Source organism: Geospiza fortis, unplaced genomic scaffold (assembly GCF_000277835.1).
Source record: "Geospiza fortis unplaced genomic scaffold, GeoFor_1.0 scaffold592, whole genome shotgun sequence".
NCBI lineage: Eukaryota > Metazoa > Chordata > Aves > Passeriformes > Thraupidae > Geospiza > Geospiza fortis.
The window spans coordinates 404995-421719 of NW_005054609.1; the positions used below are offsets into that span (position 1 = coordinate 404995).

At 38.5% G+C, this 16725-nt stretch overlaps 1 protein-coding gene across 10 annotated transcripts in view; it reads right to left on the bottom strand.

Moving 5' to 3' along the window:
- Positions 1–16725, bottom strand: part of GIGYF2 (GRB10 interacting GYF protein 2) — a 75194-nt gene that overhangs the window by 48992 nt on the left and 9477 nt on the right. For all 10 annotated transcript variants that reach the window (XM_031064622.1, XM_031064621.1, XM_031064625.1 and 7 more), the window contains 4 exons: positions 14629–14708; positions 11913–12042; positions 9641–9736; positions 4556–4664 (listed from right to left, as the gene is read on the bottom strand). In XM_031064622.1, the coding sequence (XP_030920482.1) occupies positions 4556–4664; positions 9641–9736; positions 11913–12042; positions 14629–14669 (376 nt within the window). In that variant the 5' untranslated portion in view covers positions 14670–14708. The remainder of the gene's footprint in view (positions 1–4555; positions 4665–9640; positions 9737–11912; positions 12043–14628; positions 14709–16725) is intronic.

Genomic DNA, 16725 nt, shown 5'->3' on the forward strand with positions numbered 1-16725 from the left:
TCCCCTAAAATCCCAGAAAAGAACTCCAAGTTTTTACTCTTCACAAATAAAAGCCAAGAAAGTTTCAGCAGTTCACCCAATACAATCTTTGCCTAATTTCTTCACTACAGGAAAGCTGTCTTCCTTCCTCTCACAAGAGATAATAAAGCAAAAGCAGTTCATAGAGTCAAAACAGAACAAAGGCACTGACTCATCTCCTGTCTCTGAGGTAGCAGAGGTGGGAAGTTACACTTTCCCAACAAAAACAAAGCAGGCTTGTACAGTGAGCAGCAGCACCACTGCAGAGCTCCTATTGCAAGGGTGAGTGCATGCTGCACACTGGGAGCAGCCGCACACCACCAGAGCCAAAGCCTGAGTGATACAGGACATTTCACCAGCAAACAAAGCAAGTGTCCTGTACAAGAGCAAGAATCAGTTGTTTTCCCAGCAGCATGGCTGATGGCCATTTAAAAGTATGGGAAATCACAGCCTGAGAAACCTCCCCCCACTCCCCACCCCTGTATGGTGGTCCATCTGTATTTCAGTTGTGCTCAGCCACCAAAATGGTCTGAATTAAAAGATAACTTTGTAAAATGTCCAAACTACTATGTTAGACATTCAGGTTAAGGCTGCCTGTGGGGTCACAGCACTCAGCTGCCAGCTGCAGTGATGCCACATAATACTGGACAGGGCTACTGAAGCACATCTGCCCTGGCTGTGCTGCCACCCCACCCATGTGTGGAAAGAACATGGGCCAATCCAACAAGCAGAAGCACATGTGCAGCCCCAGCAGCCACCAAGCAGACGACGGTGTGGGAAGCATCAAACAGATCCTACGAAGCTACAGAAGAGAAGCAGCCAGTCAAGGGAAACTGTGGTGTGCAAAGTCAGTCATTCAGCAAGTACCATGTGGGTGAGTCTGACCTGAAAGTGCACACTAGGGCACAGCTAATGCTGGTTACAGAATGCAAGAGAAATGCCTGCAGAGAGGATAAAACTGCACATGTAAGCACACCACCTGACCTTCTGCTTCTGCACTCCCTGGCTTATTTTAAACAGAATGCCACTTCTGAAAAAAAATACCTGGCACAGAAGCAGCAGATTAAGTGCATATGTTGCACAAAGTACTGAATGCAAAGTCAATAAATGTCAATAAACCCTTCCATTTAATAACAGAGTGGAGCAAATGTGCCATTTGTATTTCAGTAATTTCCCAAAAACCTCAGGATGAGGACATCAATCCACTGGACATTGCAATCATAACAGCTAAGTCTCTAACCTGAAAAATAGACAAGTTCGAATTTAAGTAAAAATGTAAGACATAAGCAGGAGTGTAATAAGCAGCACAAACTGTCATTACAATTATCATTACAAAAAAATCTAAAGCCTTACAGAATACAAGAAGCAAATTCTTGAAATTACACCATAACTGGAGTTTAGGATCTACAATCACAGTCATAATACTGTTTGGGAAAAACAAAATAACTGTAGTTCAACTACTGCTGTTTAGATATGCAAACATTACACTTTCACACCATTGACACACTTTCCAACAGCAGCAAAAACAGATTACAAAGGGCACAGAGGGTGGGTGGGGAAAGAGCTCTAATAGGAAGCAAAGGACCCTTCATAACAGCCTTAACCAAAAGGGAGAACAGCTACAAAACAAAGTGTCTGTAAGCTTACAGCCCATTCCAGGGACTATTTAAATCTCTCCTCATCCAAGGCTCTTATTCATGAATGTTGACATTCCAGTCCTGCCAGCACAAAGCACAGGGCTTAACTGCACACCACAGGGAGCTACCAGGAAAACAAGTCAATTAGAAAAGAGTCACGTGCAAGTACTTGGTTTCTTCAGAGAGGACAACTTCATTTAAAAGAAAAATAAACCAACAAACCAAAAATCAAAGCAATTTCCACATAGTAATCACATTCTCATCATCATAACATAAGCATTTTCAGTAAAAGTTGGGGTGACCACCCAGAGAATATTTACTGAGTGTTATCTTGCAGTTTTAAATACTGGTAAGTGAATGCCATTTAGAGTTCTACCCATAACACTCCTTTACCAGCATTTCTTTCCCTTGCCAACCCAGCACAGATTGGTTCTCGTGCTCTCAAATGCTGGAACACAATTCTGTGATTTGTGCCTCAGTCAGGGAACTTCATTAACAAATCTAATCACGCATGCAAATTCCTCTATAAAGCTGCTGTGGTGCAAGTCCCTTCAAGACAGAAATCTCATTTTGGTAAAGCTGAAGCCCACACTGACTCGGCAGCAGCTTTGCTGCATACAACTGTGTAAAGTTCATGGAAAACACCACAAAACCTTTTGAACCCCGGCAATTCTGCAGTGCAATAAGAATGTTTTCCAACTGTTAAGCGAGGCAGCTCATTTAGTGAACAAACTCCCAAGAAATTTCAAGTCCTTTTCACTGTAACCTGAAAAAACAAAATTGCATTTAAACCCTACTACTTGCAAGCAATGTTTTTGCAAACATCAGCAGTCCTCTATTGAATTTTCATAAATCACTATAGGAAAAAAGTCCTTGACTACAACAGCATCATCTGTATAATTATGAAAATGGTACCATTTTGTCCTGGCAGAAGCCTTAATTTCTTTGCTGCGATATAAAAACTTTGGGAAGACTCATCATGCCTAGAACCCAACAGTAATTGCTCATGGGAAGAAGAGGGGGAAGTGTGGAAGAAACAAGCAGCAACCAGGATCAATGAAAGAAGGAAAGCTTAGAAAGCTGAAGAGATTTACTGCAGATGTCCTCTACAGCTTAGTCAGAACAGCCTAAGAAGCACACCATATAACAATTCCCACACCTTAAAAGATCAAACTAGGATAAACAAAAATGGAAGTGAAAACGATTAATTTTGCAACAAAGTTCTTTCTAGTATTTCTTAACAAATCTTAAAAATGAACTATGGGAAACCAGGAATACACGCAGCAGCTTTCAAACACTCTTAATACTGCATGCATTAATGTAAGGAATCAAACTTTACTGCCAAACAAAACAGTCATGCATACGAGTAGATTCAATAATAGAATTACTGGGTTAGAAGCCACATTCTGCCACATTTAGCCTAACAGCCTCATTGAAACTAGTGGGGGCAATTAAAAAACAACCCACTGCTCACTGCATAAGGATGACATTGTTAATAGTGCAGCAAGAAAACACAGAAGTTTGACAAAAGAAAGCAAAATAAAGGGTTTACCAAATTACAAATCATCAAAGTATCTTGATATTGAAACTAGAGAGCACACTAGTGGGTGTATGATCTCAAATCAACAAATTTTAAGCAGCAATAATTTAATTTGCAGAATTATGTCTTGGTGCATCTAAAAAAACCAGCCAATATGTATTCCTAGCAAAAGTGAAACACAGGTGATAGAAACACACACATTAAAATAAAACAGAAAAGCAACAACTCCCAAATTAGTACACACATCTATATATATATATATGCACACGTTTTTTTAATGAAAACCTGAGCATTTGTGCAACTACAATGGCAAATGAAGGGGAAGCAACAGGAAAATCTAGTGATAGTCTCATAAAGCTTTAAATTCATATCTTAGTTGGGAAGCAACCACAAGAAGACAGAAAACAATCTACAAATATCTGAGAGATGTAAACTAAAAAGAAAGCAGGATTAAGGAATGAGAACAGAAATGAGAGAACACTTTAAGTCAAAGCAAAATTCTGTCAAGCATCTAATTATATATGAAGTACTTTCTGAAGATCTTATTGAAAATACCACCCGTTAAGGGCATGTAAAATTAAATTAAAAATGGCTCTAAGAGAAATCTCACCTAAGCACCTTCAAAGACAGAGGTTACAAGATTATTTACTCAGTATTTCCAAGTTACTAGCTTCCTAGTATTCTAAATGCAGCCCATCCTATTTATATATGAAGTCCCCCAAAAAGAGTTCACAGAAGTGCACACATTGAAAAGGAATTGCTAAGCTAAATTCTGGGTTTAACTATTTGGTTTGGCTTTAGCAATATGGCCTCAGGACATTTTCTCCATTCATTTGCAAATGTTTCAGGTGATTCTGGATGAGAAAACTACAGTGATGCACCAGAACTGGAAAGACTCAAATGTCTCCCAAATTCAATTACATCCTTCCATTAACTGTTTACACTCAAGATGTTAAAAAATGAAGATGGCTTTTCAGAATACTGAACCCAACCAACTACAACCATGATGTTTTAAGTACATTCATAGATTTTTTTCCTACCCTCTCTCTATAAATTGGTTTTATGCTTTTAATAAAGTTATTTCAAAGAATTTCATATTCCACCCCGAAACTACCTTTCCCTTTTGGTTTCCCGCCCACCAACCTGGCAAAGGCACATAACAGAGACACCAGTTGTGTGCCAAGATGTGCAGAATCATCACTGAACACAATATACATTCTCCAGCGCCACCTTGATGGAAAGGTTTCAAAGCTTTAAGCAAAAAGAACACATGGCTCTAGCCAAGCTCCACTTAGTATCTCTGAGCAGCTTTGACCTGGATCCCCTGGATCCATTGCAGCACATCCCATGGGCAGCTCACCTCGACCTCTAGAGGAACTTCGACCTCGAGGAGCCCCCACCACCGTTCCTCCTCCACGTCCCGTCAATCGCAGGACAGCAGCACTGTTTACAGACATCGAGAAATTTCTCTGCCAAAAAGAAAGAGTCAAGGTCAGATTTGACTGGGAAAACCTTCAGAAAGAAACCACAAATACACAAATAAATAATAAAAACCAAACAAAACAAAAAGAAAAAACAAACATTTACCATTTTCTTAAATTAGGCTTTGTTTTTATTACATATTCTCTACAATTAATACTGCAAAGGAAAAGGATTCCATGCACATGTGAGCAGCTGAAGCAGTCTATAAAAGGATCTTGGTCAATATTACCATTTCCAAGTTACTTAGCTGAGATTTCGATGCTCTGAAGTAAGCATTTGAACAGCTACTCCTTTTTCAGGTGATACCAAAAACCATCAGAACATCAGCAGTGTTAAACACACATTCCGCTGCAAAAAGAGACTGGCATTTGCCTATACCTGACACCAATAACTAATACCAATTCTAAACTTGCTTAAGCAAAGCAGGAACATGTAAAGACCAAGAGAACTTGAATAAAATTATATTTACCAATGTCCTTTAGAGAAGTAAGCCTTTTTATTCTCTAAATATCACAAGAGTAACATATTTTAGGAAAAACTAAGCGTACTTAGGGCTTCTGAAACTTAAGTGACACTCATTTTCATAAGAAAATAAACACCAGTAAAATTCAACTTTAGCCTAATATGAAACAATTGCTAAAAGAAAAAGCTATTTCGATAAAGAATGGATAAATATAACCAACTGTCACCCTATTCTCTGAGCACAAATACTTGGAAAACTGGGCCAAAGAATTCAGAAGCATGTACAGAAACATTAACAAGAAAACCTGAACTGACACACACTTTCTGAATGCAAGTTTTGAATAATTAGAATGCAAAGGACTCCAAACAGTTGTTATATCAGGCTTCTTGGAAAGAACTTATAGCTAGCAAGGTGCTTACATCAACTCATCTGAATTGACTATGACTTTGAAGGTCTTCAGAGAACAATGAGACAAGTGATTATATACTATTTAAAATCTAAATCACTAACATCAAAGCCAACAGGAGATTTAATACATTACAGAAACATTTCAAAAACTGCTTGATATGTGCTCCCTACAAAAGTAGATCTTCCTTCAAGAAAGAATTGGTAACTAATTAGACTTGAGGGGAAAGAAAAAATGCAGTCATGCATGGCAAAAAAGCAAGGTCAGCCTCCAGCAAATCTGTTTTCTGAGCTAACTCTTAAAGTTTAAAGCAACCATTTCAACTGCAAGTGAAAAGGAACTACCTCCATCTGCCTCTGAGCAAACCACCACCTTTCTGGGTGCTGATAGTTCTGCTTTTTTTGTGAAGCGCTGAAACATTTCACTACAAAAACATATTTAAGTTATTTATCAGAATCACTGTCTTGCGTAGGAGAGTCCTCTTTTTTTATGCTTTATTCTTCCTGTAAAAACAAAATAATGATCTTATTTTCTTTTCTAATTCATTTTTAAATTGACTTGTCTGCCTGAACTCTGAGCAACTTCTCCCTCCCCACTGTAGAGCCTGCTGCAGTGAAGGCATAGCGGTAATGGCCCACATGGTAAGATCACAGTAAGAAGTAAAAAAGCAAAGTCAAAAAAGCAAAAATTGCCCTACTATTGATCAGTGTATTCCTCCAATGATCAATGCTGACAATGCAGACTGAAGAACAAAGCTGCCACAAAAGAGCTTCAGCAGCAAATGAAGATGTCTCAGGAAACAGAGGTCAGGAAAATAACCAAGGAGGACACAAGAGGATCTCTATTATATCCAGCAAGAGTTTGAGCCCCTCTTACTATGCAAGCAGGTAAGATTAAGACAACCAAATTCTTCCCTAAAGCAAATAGCAAAAACAGGAGTAGTAAGAAAGGCAAAGGAACATTTGCTGCACATTGTCAGTGCTCCTTGGTGGGAAGCTCCGTTAAAGCCACCTGCAGAAATCTCCTTTGCTTCAACAAACACTACCTTGGAAACACATCTTAGACCAATCTGCGATCGTAAATATATTGTATTTCATTACATTAAGTGAATCAGCTGAACTCTAGGTTAGCTCAACAACTTAATCTTCAGAAAAGTAACATTTTAGATGAAAAGAACCAGCAATTCCATCCAAAGCATATCCATGTCCTGTTACAGGGAACGCTGTAGCCTAAAGTATCCAATTAAATACTACAAAACTAAACACATTTAAGTTCAAATTAATATAGCTGACATGATCTGTCATCCATTTCTAGATAATACATCTTTAATTCAGTTTGAGACAAGTTCTTCCCATAGTACACATACAACTGCAGTGCCATCAGGTGCACAATACCACAGGAATTTGTCTGAATCTAAGGCCAAAGTAATCCTGACAGGCTCAGCTGCAACTGAACACTCCACCAAAATACCAGTGCTCTGATCAGCCTCTTCTCTAAGGACTCCCAAAGCCCTGCCCCTCAAGTTCTGTGACAACAATTCTATCCTAAGTATTCATGGAGGGGATAAAAAGGTCTTTTGAACTCTCTTCTGTCAATCTTAATTGTAAGAACTTTCCTGCACCACCAGTAGCAGTAAATCCATTAATATTCACCTCAAAATCACTTCTGAAGACGATTCTTAATGATAAACAACACTATGTCTTGGGGAACAAACACCAGAATTTCTAACTTAAAAAATGCCATTCCCTTGGTACCTCAAATCAATCATGAAGACAGGAAAAAAGGGCATGAAAGACCAGATTGTTGACATCCTCTGGGTCCCCAGCAAGCACTAAAGGAAAAGCTTTCTTAAAAAGGGAATATGGACTTCTTCTTCCAGATTATGATTTCTGTGGAGATTTTAGAGAATTGTTAAACTGCTTAAAGGCTCCTGTATGATTACAGGTGAAGAGGAGGAGGGAAAAGCAGTGATACAGGATACACCAACTCCTCAGGAGTTTTCAAGACCGGTGAAACACTGGGCACTGCAGCAGAGGATCACATCTATCCCTGAAGCTCAGCAGCACTTACCATCTCATCTGTACTCTGCACATTTTCCATCCCATCTCATCTGTACTCTGCACACTTTCCATCCCATAGCCTTTAACTCACATTATTCCTTGCAGAGAGTATCCTGACAAACACCAGGAGTCAGCATTCCCTTCAACTGTAAGAGGCAGTAAGTCCTCCCTGAAGGACTCCACCATGTATCAGCAAAGAATAAACCCAAAGACATTTATACAAAGGTTCAACATTTAGGTGGGCTACTGTATGTCTGGCTGACCATTTCTGGGGCTTGCTCCTCAATCCCTTCTCTCCAGGAACTAAGCTAAGACTTCCCACAAAAGCACAGTCTCAATCTCAGTTACCTTTGAAGACTATGACATGAAGTGCTTACAGTGTACCCACTTGAACTCAAATCCAACTGCTGATTAAAACCTAAACAGCATCCTACAGACACACAAGAAATATGGACCAACTCTGAAGAGGAAGGAAGTCTGGAAGAGATGAAGTGGATATGCCAAAATACCCAGGCACAAAATGGAATGAAAAATTCAAGAACACAACAGCCTAGGGCAGGCAAAGGAAGAAGGATGCTCTGATATCCTAAAAAACTAATAGTAACACTACCCACCCCTGCAAAAATCAAATCACTCCAGCCAGTAAAAATACTCAGCTTCCTATTACAAAAGAAACAAAAACCCAAACCACAGTATTATGAAGTAAGAAAAGTGCTAAGAAACATGACAAATCAGAAAGAAACTGCAAAATCAAAAGTTCTGACAGCAAGAAAGAGGAAATCAGTTCAGAGGCAAAAGTCAGAGGCACTTATCCAGAGAAAATGGGTGGTTTTCTCCATTAGGAAACAAATTTAAAGCAAGAGATTTCAAACTACCCAGATCAGTCATCCCTGAAATGGAATCCTTATGCACCTATTCTCACTCTCATCCATCTCTATGTGGTTATATACCTATAGATACATCAAAGGAGGAGATAAAAAGAAACTGCTTATATACAGAGCAGTTAACAGTACTGCATCTTCTGAATAAATGTTAACAGTCAAAAAACTTCAGTATTTCTCTAAAGAACACAAAACAGAGGCTACAGAACTTAGCCACTTTTGTGATTCTCTGGTTACCAAAGAGAAGATGGTAAAAAAACCACAGAAAATGTCACTGATCTGAAAATGATGCATACTTAAAAAATAGGTAACACTTCCCAGATGGTGATCCTGGATTTAACAACCTGTCTATCCTCAACAGAACACTGGATAAAAACTATTTTTTCCAATCAAAGACAATATAATTGAGCATGAATAAAATTTAGACTTTATGCTGACACGGTATGCTTTCATCATTTCTTTCTCTGTAGCCTAGGTTAAAATGAAAAGGTGCAACCAAAGGTATGTATTCTATTACCATCTTCATAAGCTGTTAAAATAGGTGAGGCAGTGTTCTTTATCTCTCCTGTGACTCATCCCTGGTAACTCCCTCCAGGGGACAATCTCCACTAAAGGGCCATCAAGGTCTCCAATAACCCCATGACTCACAGAATTACATCATCCCACTGTGAGGTGCCCCACCCAGGGGGAAGAACCAAACATTCCTACCTTTATATAATCTGAGGCTTGGAACACCCGGAGAGCACTACCACTGGATTCCCAGAGGACAAGAGCTCAATAACCACCACTGGACCTCCAGAGAAGGACCAGATCCTCCCTCAGGATCACTGCTCTGACAAAACCACATCCATCACTCCAACAGGACTGCAGCCACCATTTAATCAGAGTGCTACCACCACCCTGTCCAGCAGAGTGTCAGGTTGTATCCTGACTCTGTCACTTTAAATCAGAGTTTCTGTGCTACTGCCTTTATTTTAATTTTCCTATTAAACTGTAATTCTGACTTGGAATCTCCTGCCGGTTTGCTTTCAAACTAGTACACTCTGAGATATCCTAATTTCAAATTTCGTTGTTTTTCTTAATGGAAGCATACTCTTTATTATGTCTTTACACTAGTAACAATCTAAAGATTAAGAAAAAAAAAGATACAAACCTGTTCTTCTTCTGTAAAAGGTACAAGTGCCAGTGGTGGCAGGGGCTCCTCTTGTAAAATAGGCAAAAATTCCTTATCCAGAAGGTCTGAAGGTATCTGTAAGAAAGAAAAAGAGCATTCTACTCCATGCAAGTATTTCCACTTCAGGGATGATGCCACACACACTGATTCACAATTTTTATTCTTCCAACTCTGTCTCCATCTACCCAGTACTTCCAGTAACTCTTACAGGGGGTGGGTATAATTCTGCTGCAAATTTACAACCTTCAAAAAAATTCTTACAAACAAGGCATCCAAAGCATCACACACCAACAAGGCCACAGATATCAGAACTCAAACTTACACACCACTGCAGCTGAAATCTGAATCAAGTGACATTTCATCTATTGCTTTTAACTTCAACATATTTTTATAGCCAGATTTTTAATTAACAAAACTGCCACCTACAGCATAGAGGTTGTATTTGATTTGAAGTAAGCAACTCCAACTTATAACCAACCAGGAGAGTAAAAAAAAAAAAAAAAACAACCAAGACCAAACCCAAACCAACCAAAAAAACATACAAAAAAGCCAAGTACAATGAAACGATATGTATAGATTAACTAGAGAACACTAATGACTTAAATCAAAATACATGTTAACATTAATTTTGAATCAGAAGCTCCATCAATAGTTGTAACCTTGAGAATGTGGACAAGAACCACCAATTACATACAGCAAGTGAGCTCCAATTATGCCAATGGACAACTGCCCCAAAAATATTTAGTTCATAACACTAAAGACTTTTTTTTTCTTTAAGATATATGCTAGCAGAAGTCTTCCTGCTTTTAGTCAGTCTCTTTTAATTAGAAATTCAACAGCTTAAAATTGAATCCACTAGCTGACCTGAACCACTGTCTAGAGTCCTTTCAGTCTTCATAACTAGAATCATTCAACACCCTGGAAACATGTGGATAGCAAAAGAAAGACATACTCTAATCATAATGCCCTTCTGGCAAACACACAGGAAGAAAATATTATTTTGGACCATTCATAACAATCAGAGAACTTCCTGTTCAGGATATTTGAGGGTTGTTCTGAATCAGCCCCAAGAACAGAGGTCTCAGCATCATCTGACATAACAAACACAAACTGCAAAAAACTGACTTCTGACTGGTTGACCTATTCAAGCATAACATCAAGATCTAAATCACAGTTTCCTGAAGTAGAACAGGACAATTCTGCATGTTAAAGCGTGGCTTTAAGCTATATCACACTTAACAGACTTAGAAAAATCTTTGACATTCAATGCCCTTAAATCCATTATTAAAGCAACGCAGGGCTCCCAGTATTGTACAAGAATGTCAGCACAGCCAAGATAGGATAGGAACTTGAAGCTGTGTGTGCACATCTCCATTCCAAGCTCAAAGCATAATCTTGACATAATTTCTTGCAGTCCCTCCCTCTCCCAAGGGTAAGGTCTCATGGGCATTCAGACCTCCAGGTCTACTGTAACAATAAACCAACCACTGCCACCATCTAAAGACAAACCCAATGTTTACAACTGCAAAATGTACTAATCATTTGCCTGAAAGATCTCTGAAATTTTGTATCATCATTTACATCACTGAGAACCTTTGTTCAAAGTGAAACCAGAAGGAAGTTCTTGATTTTCTATACTGCTCTTATGCACTACATGTCATTTCTGTGTCCTGATTCCCAGAGAAGGGAGCTACCTGAGGACTGCTCTCATTGGGCTAGTTACCTGCTAAAGTGAACTGACTTAAGATGGGATAGAGACCTCCTGCTTTTTTCAGATTATCTGCTCATATCATTTATTGCCTGACTTTGTAGCTGAATCAAATAACTATTATGCACTACATTAAATAAAATCCTACTGAGGCAAGCAAATCTGCACAGCTGCAAGGCGACTTTAACCCTCAGTCATCTGTGGCAGTGAGAGTGAATATGGCAATCAGGTACTTTTGTTCTCTGGGGTATAGGAAGTGACCCCAAAAATGGAAGAAAAACAAAAAACAACAACAACAACAAAAAACCACACACACAAACAAAAATACAACCAAACAAAAACCCCAAAAATATACTGAATCTGGTAAAAGTACAATCAAACAAGTGCACACATGAAAACCCCCACAATCAGCCCTCTTCAGACTGGGATTGCAAGGGATATGTGATTTCTTCATCCATAACCACAAAATACAAACAACTATTCCTAATGACAAGACTGTCATTAGGAATAGACACACAAGGCCACCTTCCTCTTCCTGCTCACCTTATTATCCTTTAGAAAAAGTGCCAACATTTCTTCTCTCCCATAGCGATAGTCTGCTAGTTTGTACTTGGGCAAGGCCGGAGACAGAGGAGGGGATGTCACGCTCCCACCACTAGACAAAGCTCGCAGCCTAAAAGGAAGCAGAAAAGCAATAAAAATGAACTGTGATGTTTTCACCTGTGCTACCATCCCTCTGCACATTTATAGATTTGACACAAACAAAATAAATACAATACTGAAAGTAAAGACATTAACAGTTTAACTTCAAAACTCTCAGCACTTCAATAGGAAGAGTAGAAGAACCTCCCTTGTTTCATCCACAGCCAGCAGAGCAAGAAATAAAAGAATTCTCATGAGCACATCAAGGAATTCAACTTGCCCCAGGAAAACTCTTATGCTGACTATACAGCATGCCAGCTATACCCCCCTAAAGCCTTGCCTAAACTATTCACACAGGCTGCACACAAATCAGTGGGATTTTTTGTTTGTCACCTTAATGACAACAGCTTCCCTTTGCCAAGAAAAATTCTTACCATGCTAGAGAGTGCAGCAAATATTAAGCTAAGGAAAGAGTTTATTCAGATGTTTCATCAAGTTTAACAGAACAGCACAGTAATTTTTATAAAGAAGTTTCTTCTTGTGTCTCTGGAATTCTTCCTTACCACAAATCTCTTTAGCAAAAGTTAAAATTAATGGCTTTTATTTTTTGAGAGTGCATGTAACATCTAATTTGGGTATCAATAAAAGAAAAAATAAAATTTAAAAAAAGATATGTAAAAATACAGTGACACTCTACTTCAGAGACACCTGAAGCAGCAGTCGAATAAATCTGATTTATGGTAACATAAATATGCTATTATGTTTCTTCTCATCCCACACAGGTAAGTTACTTGACTTCTTGCAGGTAGCATCTTACTGCTGTACATTATGCCCATTCTGCAGGTGAATTAGTCTCATTCTACACAGCCACTTCCTCAGCTACCCAAATACTTGGTATTTTTAAGTTTGAGGAATGTTTTACAAAAGCATATGTGTGTAAAGAAACAAAACCCTGCTGATTTTCTTACATTCTCTTTGAAGAGTAACTTAGACAAGTAGAACAGTAAAAGCTCTTCTCAGCAATCAAAAAGCCTTGGAAGGGAAGTAGCTCTAAATTAAAACAGTGATTCAGAGAACACCTTTCACCTAATTATTGAAACATGCTTCGATTTGTTCTACTGTCCTTTAAACAGAAAAGAAGAAAATCATTTGCAAGTCAAAAGCTGATCTTATTTTTTTAGTTTGGTGCCACCCCGTGGCAGTTCCTCTACATACCACTTCCAAACAAATTGTGCCTGCAGAATAGGTATTTAAAGGATTTGATGGCTCAGTGCAACATTCAACACCAATCAGATCAAACCTAGAGTCTCACTGTTAAGTGATACAGCAGCTTATGTGACAGTCATGACTATACCACAACCCAAAAGAAAAATTATAAATCTTATATTCCTTTATTCCTGTAAAAATACACTAATTCATTGAAGTATATTTTATGTTTCCATACATAATCTAATCTGGTTTTTAAACTACCTGGAGACTCACTATGACACTCCCCTCACTGTGACACAGCAATTAAGTTACTGTTGAAACATAGGTTTTTTTTAGAATTGTCTTCCCCCTTCTCTTTTTAATATAACTTTGGCTCCCATCCATCAAGAATGTAATCACGTCTGTCTTACACTGAAAAGCACTACAGCACAAGATAGCTGCCTGGTGGGTATATTTATAGATATTGATAAATTCATTCTTTAACCTTCTTTCATTCTAACAAAATAGACTGAGCTCTCATTGTTTCACAGGCTGCAAATCATGTCTTGCTTCTTCACTGAATCCTCTCCAATTTCTGTATATTGTGTATAGAAATGTGTCAGCAAAAGTGAATGTATTCAAGTAACAGTTCTATCACATGCTATGCAGCAACTGTATTTCCTATAACCACTCTGCATTCCCATTCACACACTTGGACATCAAACACTCTTCAGAAACCACACCATTCACAATTCATGTTTGTAACTGAACTCACCAATACTTTACCAAGAAATTGGAACAAATACTGAATAATCACACCTGTGCAATTGCTCTTGCACAAAAGCCAGGACAATGCCTGTCAGACAAGCTGTAAAACTAACAGCTGACAAAATTATGTGACAGCATGGATTCCCTTGAACACAACAGCTCTCTTTTCCTGACACTTTTCAATACAAATGTGCAGGACACTGACACAAAACTCACTTTTGCCATATTCCATACAGGGATTAGGTTTTTTAAAACTGGGAAAAGATAAAGCTTGCTTAGCTATAGATTTAAGTATAGTGAGGAGAGTTTAAGAAGTTCCTTATTAACATTCATCACACAGAAGGACTGAACAAGCACATCTTCAATTATTCTGTGCATACTTCTGAGATCATAAACATTATTCCTCCTCCAAATGCTTGGCAGCAAGGTAAATATTATGCATTAACATAACAAAAAACCCAACTCAATTCATACACAATGCCAATTCACAAAATGAAGACTCATTTTATAACATTGCTTTAGATCACAGGCCAGGGACTGAGGCAAAACAGGAAAAAATAAAGGTATTATATCCCATTCAGTCCCATAATCAATTCTGCTCCAAAGGAAAAAAAGTCCTTTTAAACAAGTTCTGGAGTCTGACAAAACAGACAAAACTTACCATTCAGGCCCAAAGTTAAGTGTCTGAGTTTCTGCTGCCATTTTTTCCTGTTCTATTCCTCTTTTTTAAAAAGCGTGAACCTGAAAAAAAAATATTTATTATGAAAACAGCTGGATTGACACAGTGCTTCACAGATTAATTCAAAATACAAAAGCACACCTGGTCATGCAAAGAAGTGAAAAAATTGACTACACAATTTTTTTTAAGGACTCCATTTCAGCTTTCCAACACAGATTGATTTAGTAATATAGGAGCAACTGCATCAAGATTTCTTCCCTAAATCCCTCTTTTAACAGCTCAAACAGGACACTGGATTAGGGTGTCTGAGGAAACAATTTGTACAAACACAGAGAACTCGATGCATAATCCTCTTCTCCAAGAACAGTAATGCTTAATTAACAGAATTGCTGCTTCCTGACAATTACAAGAGGATAAAAACCCCACTAGAATTACAGCAAGACAGATTTGCCAGCTGAGTGGCAGAGTCTTCAAGAATTTTCCACTGCTCATTCTTGAAAAATAAGCCTTCTAAAGATTGAGTACATCCAATGCTACCAAATACTCCAAAATTCTGCAGGCAAATGACAGCATTTATTTCATTCCTGGTTTTATTAAGCAAAAGAAATGCATAACTTCAGACTTAGCTGATTTCACTGCTATTAGCCAAGGTAACTCCTGCAGACACTAGGAAGGCTCAAATCAAGCTCCTACATATCCAGAGTGTATGGACAAGAGCAGATGAAGCCATACAGGAGGGAAAGAACAAGATTAAGGGAAGGTAACTTTTCCCTAACAGAACCAACTCCAGCCCAGGCAGTTCTGGAGAAGTGTCCTTTCATGCAATAAATACAGCTCCTCTTTCCTTCCAGCAGCAGCCAAATCCAAATCTGCAGAGGAAGATAGTTTGATTCTTTAAAAACCAAACACACTGTAGGTAAAGCCCAAGAAAAACAAGAATTTGAAGCATCATCTTCAGACACTGGTTGATTAGACTTCAAGAACCCATAACATCAGGGAGGGAACTTTGCTGTATCAGAACCACATCCCCTAGCAGATCCAAGGACTAAATCTATACTTTGCATGAAAAGGTGATGAAAAAGACAAAACTAAACAAAGGAAGCTTTTTTCCCTTTTATTTATTCTACAGAAGTAATAATATTAAAGAAAATAAATCAAGACTCTCAAAGCGAGAAAATGACAAAGCATGCTAAAATGAAATATGCTTGAGCAGATTTTACCCAAATACTCTGGGCATAAGATTACAAATGCTTATAAAACTCCCTGCAGTCTAAACCTACCACCTAACATTTGGCTTATGTATTTTAACAACATGCTGTATCTTCTTTACCCCATACACAAAGTAATTTATATACAAATCTTAATGCTTTTATTTTCACAATAATTCTAGATAATTAAATGGAATTATCCCTACTAGCTGCACCAAAAGCTAATACAAAGATACCAGATATTCTCACAGGCCTAGTCTGAGATGATTTTGGTCTGATCTCTTCAAAAAGGAGTTGTCTTTTTGAAGCAGCTTACAGCTCATGAGAACATTCAAGCCATATCCACTCACCATCCTGCATATCAAAATATAAGGTAAGGTACCCAAAGAAAACATGCAGCAGCCACAAGAGAAAATATTGTGGGGCAATTCAAGTAAACCATCACACACACTTGGGCAGAAAGAAGCCCCTAACACAATTCCTAGTAGTCTTAATTGGATGGCTGTCCCTCCACTTCCTGCAGCGCCTGTAATCCTTCTTCTGGGGCTGGTGTGGGGTGGAGAGTTTTCAGATCAATCCATGTGCATCACCAGGGAACCTGGGATCTTTAACTCCTAACATCACAGCTAGTCTAGTATCAGTAATACCAAAAAGGCTGGCACTCAGGTTTAAAGAACAAAAACATCAGATACAAGGACAAAGCACTAAAACCCAGTTAGGATCAAGCTGTTTCACTGGTTCTGAACCCACCTGGCCCCACTCTTCAGCCTCTGTGTTATCGTCCCAAAAACTTGAGGATGCTGTGTCCTGTTTCTCTACTAGGCTTCTTAGCAGTTTAGTACCTACAAGAACGCTAGCCTCATCCCAGTCA